Source organism: Sinohyriopsis cumingii, chromosome 6 (genome assembly GCF_028554795.1).
Source record: "Sinohyriopsis cumingii isolate HCF-2022 chromosome 6, ASM2855479v2, whole genome shotgun sequence".
NCBI classification, from domain to species: Eukaryota; Metazoa; Mollusca; class Bivalvia; order Unionida; family Unionidae; genus Sinohyriopsis; species Sinohyriopsis cumingii.
The window spans coordinates 12,869,130-12,875,294 of record NC_142966.1 but is presented as its reverse complement, the minus strand read 5'-3'; the positions used below and the strand labels follow the sequence as shown (position 1 = coordinate 12,875,294).

Genomic DNA, 6,165 nt, shown 5'->3' with positions numbered 1-6,165 from the left:
TTGTTTCAAAAAAGCATGCAGTGCTACGTCATTACCTGCCCTGGTCCTAGGATACAATGTCCTTTGAATTATGTACTGAATCGATTAGTAACTTTTATATGATATGTAGCTAAATCAATAAGATAATTTCATGATTTTTATATACATTCAAACTTTAATTGGTAAATGCATATAAACACTCTCGCTTATCCCATGACTATATTTTCCTTCCTTGATTCTGAGAAATAACGTAATTATTCAAGAAATTTAATCTGAAAGTACAGATTGATTCACACATACACGTGCGCTCACACACACACACACACACACACACACACACACACACATATATATATATATATATATATATTCATTATACAAAGATTATATATAATCAGTAAACAGTCAAATAGCACAGTACTTCAACAGTCAAATAGCACAGTACTTCAACAGTTAATTTGCACAGTACTTCAACAGTCAAATAGCACAGTACTTCAACAGTTAATTTGCACAGTACTTCAACAGTCAAACTGCACGGTACTTCAACAGTTAAATAGCACAATACTTCAACAGTTAAAGAGTACAGTACTTCAACAGTCAATTTGCACAATGCTTCAGCAGTCAAATAGCACAGTACCTCAACAGTCAAATAGCAGAGTACTTTAACAGTCAATTTATACAGTACTTCAACAGTCAAATGTTACAGTACTTCACAGTCATATAGCACAGTACCTCAACAGTCAAATAGCAGAGTACTTCAGCAGTCGATTTGTACAGTACTTCAACAGTCACATATTACAGTACTTCACAGTAATATAGCACAGTACGTCAACAGTCAAATAATACTGTACTTCAACAGATTATTAGACTCTGATAGGAGAAGAAGAAAACAAAGTATAAATCAGTTACTGAACACAAATTAATATAGTAAGTCTTTCAGTCAGAAAAGATGCAGTTGTTAACAAACAAATTGCTTGATGTTGAGTCTTGGGAACGATTTCCCTCTAAGGTGGCTGGGTGACGCACATATTGTGTTGTTTAAGGTGGGGAACATTTCCGGCCTGGTATCAGTGAGGGCCTTTAACCACTTCAAGTGACAGTCACAGTTCCAGATGTTATTGTCTCTGTAATCCAGAAAGAATATTGGAATACAAATTAGTGAATTATTGGAGGGTAACTAAACGGATTGACTTACATGACTTTCAAAATGGAAGCTTACTTTATAGCAAGCACGGATACCCTTATACTGAGAAAATTACACTAAGTTCATATTACACTCCACTGCGCATGACAGAATGTGCTGGTCTTAGGACTAACTACAAAGTATTAAGGACTAGAAAACTTTGTGCAATATACTGTTACTATTGTTTTTATATTTAATTTGCATTGTTTGTTATTTTGGTTACTCATCATATGCTATGGATAATTGTTTTTGTGGCTTGATAACATATAATCTTTTTTTTTTTTTTATCAAGAAATGATTCATTCGTGCTGTAAGATAAAAACATAATTAGTTGTATTATTGTTGTGTCAAGTATTTTGTTTAGAGCTGGAATTTATTTATTCAAATTATGTAATTCTAGTTATTATTCTCGGGAAATATAAAGTTCTTAAAAATAGCCTTCTTCGAAATAGATACATGGATTTATAGTGAAGTTCAAATAATGATATATTCGTGGATTGTATTGTTGTGATTCAAAAAAAAAAAACTGTTGACACATCAATACGATACAAGCTATCAAAACACATCAACACTTCTAGCGTTGGACTTATTACGTTGGAGTTATCACTAAAGTTTATTCTTTAAGACATGCGTTAGAACGTCTAGGATTAATTGAGGTTTATTTCGAAATAAGTAAGTTCCTTTCATATGTTTCACTTTGGGTTCTGGGGAAATAAATTATTTGTTGAATTTTACAAAGCTTGCTTCTCACTATTTTTCATCGCCTATTTTTAGTCGATCATATAGTCGCAATACTAATATTTGGTATTAAATTATGCAACATAAAAAGCAAAAACCAACTAGCTGAGTAACTTTCAATAAATAATTTTTGCTGCGTTCAATAAAAAGTGAAAAGTTTAAAAGAACTTACAGAATCAAGACCATATCTTTTCAGTGAAATCAAGGCAAACATGTTTAGAATAATAATGATATGAAAATGTAATCCTTACTCATAAAGAAATATCAGCCGTGGATACTGTTGATACAAAAAGTAACTGGTCACGTACACTATGAACTTGATTTTGGACAAGGTCAAGTACAAAATTACTAATGTATGTAACATATAATCATTAAGAAAAGCCAACACATAATACAAAACATAACAATATTTGCATTGAGAGTCATTTTATCCCAGTCATCCATACACAGCATATCTTCTTCCCAGGGTCGAATCGCAACGGAGTCATGAGTTAATTATAGTTCTATATCTGGCTGTATTTCATTCTTCGGACATGTATATCTAGCTACACAGTTGGAACTTTAAGAGTTTCTAACTAATAATCCTAGTGCTACATACAGCTGCATTCCCTCGCTATATGACACAGAGACCAAAAGGGTATATTCATGAGGCATGACCCACGGGTTCCATTCAAATCCTCATTAACAGCTGTCAATACCCGTTTCAGTTAGATACACACACACTCACCAGTTCTCTGACAAACACATATTATTACTTGGAAGGTATCGCAAAGTTAGGTAACATAAACACATACCCTAATCTCCTAAATCCCCTAGCCTGACCCTTAGGGGCTCCTTCGAAATACCAAACCATTAAGCACAACAAACGACCGCCCCAAGCTTAGAAGTCCTTGTCTTGAAAGGCTGTAGTTGTGTGACAATAATTTGAACATGCGCTGGGAAAAAGTATATGCCCCCAACGTTGCAGTAGTTGCTTGCGTGTAACTAATAGCAACAAGAACAAATTGCTGTTCAATTATTCTCGGCATAAGCCGTTACAGGTAATATCAGTGTACATTCCTAATTGTTGGTAGATAACTGTAATGTAACAATTGGGAGGACACATATCTGGCCTTTTAACGTGACTATACGTTATGATCATTCTCTAATCTCAATTTTATTAATAGAAAGTTTAACGACCATATATGGACTCATTAATTATACTTTTAATTCGGTCATCCACATTTATCTATATCGTCTTTCTACTGACTAATCTACAAAATTAACTTGTCAAAAATGAAAGACATGATAATTACTTTGGAAGTTTAAACATGATAATTACTTTGGAAGTTTAATATACTACTTTCACGTTGACATTCATTATATGCACTTGCAGCAAAGTACATCCTAGCCAAAAGCCAAACACTAATGCGTGAGGTTCCTACTTACATTTGGAATGACGTCAAGTTCACCATCGGTTGTATTACACCAGCTGACAGAGATTCAATGTGATTGGAACTTATGTTCAAGCTTTGGACATTTATTAACTCAAGAAATGCCGTCTCTTCGATGGATCGTATTCCAAAGTTGCCCATATCAAGGAGTTTTAAATGACGAAGGTCCGAGTTAGAAAACACATCGGTAATATTCAAAGTATGGACATACTGCCCGAAATTATTTGTCATGACCAACGTGTGCAGCGATGGAAGTCCGTCAAAAGCACTGGAATTCAGGTGAAGAATGTACACTGTGTCCAGTTTAATCATTTCTAGATTGTTGCAGCCGTGGAATATATAACTCGGAACCGTGGGTAAGTTTCCAGAGAAAGAGAAGTTTTGCAAAGGATTCATCATTGCAAGAGCCCCTTCATGAAGGTGTAGATAAAGACAGCCAGGGATGATTCTGAACTGGAATACAAACTGAAGATCTGCCATGGCCATGGTTTCAATATAACAGGCCTGCAGAATGACATTGGAGGCGAAGTAGAAGTTTCTGAAGGCATGGGCTTTGACGGTGGTGGCAGATATTGCAATCTCCTTTAGGTATGGTAGGAATGGAGATGAATGCACGTCAAGCACGCTCATGTTAATGTTATTTAGCATATTTAAGGCAACAAGCGTATTCGGGATATCGTTAGGGACCCTGGTTAAATTGTTTCCACTTAAGTCCAAATAGTATAGATTTAAAAGTGACCCAAGAGTGCCCTTTTCTATTTCGTATATCCAACATCCGATCAGGCGAACAACTTGGAGTTGTGAAGATATTCTTGACAAATCTTCGGCCCCCAGTTTTCTTAGATAGGACTGTGCCATATCCAGTCTTCTGAGGTGAGGAAGACGAATGTCTGGAACGGACTCATATCCAGTATATTTAATAGACAGATATTCCAGAGGAAGGTTGGAGAAGTTTCCGTTTATTTGTGACAAAGGGCAATTATCCAAAAGAAGTACCTTTAAGTTTTTTAAATATTCCAACTCGTCTGCGTTAAGAATTCTGATCACGTTATATGTCATAATAAGACACCACGTGTTATTTGGAAGACCACGTGGGATCTTGTCTTGACCTGAGCATGTGACTATTCCCGCGTGACCAGAAACATTTCTGCAAGAAAATCCGGAAGCCGAATTTGCTGAAAAGTTTGGATTAGAGGGAGAACTGATGCTTGATTTGGTTTCCATGACAACTGCTGGAAAAGGCGGATCAATAATACAGCTGTCAGCCAGTGTGTCGTCTAACTTTGCTCCATCTGAGATTACAAAAGCCAAAATAAGGATGACGGTTGTGTACTTTGAGAGATGCATCATTCACCTGCAATGATAATTTCTTAAAATTTCATAACAGCAGTTACTTGCTATCTAGTTTGCTTCGTTTCTTCGTTACTTAAATGTAAATCTATAGCGCACTTGCTATATTGAATGATCAATGATTTAGACCCGAACACGTTTTTTAAAAGAAACTTTGCATGTTTTCACAAAAATTTTATGTTTATCCTAAATTAATTTCTGTACATTTTAATTAGAAACAAAGTCATTATTCTTTGATATTTGGCAACAAAAGTATTATCTGCAAATCTAAAAATCTTACGTATCTATAAAATTTAATTGAAATAATAAATTGTTTTAAAAATAGTTCTCTCTCTCCTCTTTCTCATTATCTCCTAAGCACACATATGTTCGCCTACATTCGCACGTGTATATCCCCCAGAGTAACACACACACACACACACACACACACAAGCGCGAGCGCGCATTGTACATTCTGACAACTTACACTTACCCTTTAAGCACTGACACGTATTTCACGACAAGTTCAAATTTCCTATCAATTCGAATCGCTGTAGCATAAACTAAACGCTTACCAGTCGAGGAGTAGTTGTACAGCAGTTGATACGGCGATATGTATACCTGTTTTTCTATGATAACAATGCCCTACATTTTGAACTACATCTCAAGTTTAGTTTTATATCTCGTAATATAAATACTTCCAATGACTTGAGATGATGGGCTTGTATTAAGCGTGGTGAACACCAGAGATTCGCGGTATTACAGGTCTACCGGTTGACCACGGTATTTGTTTCTCGTGGTACGTATAAAGTACATTTTCACTGTATTTTCACTGTACGGGGTACGTACATAGTTTCTGTCAGTAAAGAATGTACGGAAATTCCCGAGGAATCTCGTTATCGCTTTAATGATATTAACAGGTTTTTTTCTTTGTTCATAACAATATAGGGAAAAAAAATTATCTTTTATTTCCAACATTGATGTATTTGTAACAAGTTAATGGTGATTATTACAAATACAATTATATTTATGATCCTTCATTCAATTGCTTAACACGGTGTCTCATTCAAATATTATGATGCATACCAGGGTCAAATCCAACTTCGGAAAAAAATACGGTTAAAAATAGATCAATACTGAGTTTTTTACTATCGTGTTTGAATGTGTTAATTATATGTGTTCCTTTTGTAAGAATGCGAATCATCATACGAGTTGTTGAAAAGTACTTAATTTCTGTCTGAACTTTATGTGGTTTCTCATGTCCACTAAATATTTTCTCCATTACTGAGTGTGTTTGGGGCCCCGAAAGGCCGAGTGGTCTAAAGCGCTTTCCGTTGCGGATCACTGCCTTTTAAACTCTGTCTGCGTGGGTTCGAGGCTCGGATTCGGCTAATGTGGGAATGTGAGAAAGCTTGCCAGTAGCTTCTCGTGGGTCGGTGGTTATTTCCTGGGGTTTTCCCGGGTTCTTCTTCCACCATTAATACTGCCCGCCATGTATAGCCT

At 35.8% G+C, this 6,165-nt stretch overlaps 1 protein-coding gene across 1 annotated transcript; it reads right to left on the bottom strand.

The window, feature by feature from the left end:
* Positions 1-302: 302 nt before the first annotated feature.
* LOC149796381 (toll-like receptor 9) lies at positions 303-5,245 on the bottom strand. Its single transcript, XM_089960218.1, has 3 exons — positions 5,156-5,245; positions 3,329-4,687; positions 303-1,103 (listed from the first exon to the last, which is right to left on the bottom strand). Exons 2-3 carry the CDS (start codon positions 4,681-4,683, stop codon positions 938-940), a joined length of 1,521 nt encoding a protein of 506 aa, XP_089816344.1. The 5' UTR covers positions 4,684-4,687; positions 5,156-5,245; the 3' UTR covers positions 303-937.
* Between the last annotated feature and the right edge of the window lie 920 nt (positions 5,246-6,165).

Bases quoted from the DNA above. Each gene is read 5' to 3' on its own strand.
- LOC149796381 (XM_089960218.1), bottom strand. From the start codon at position 4,683: ATGATGCATCTCTCAAAGTACACAACCGTCATCCTTATTTTGGCTTTT. The intron at 1,104-3,328 runs GTAAGTAGGAAC...TCTGGATTACAG, and splicing joins AACTTGACGTCATTCCAAAT to AGACAATAACATCTGGAACT.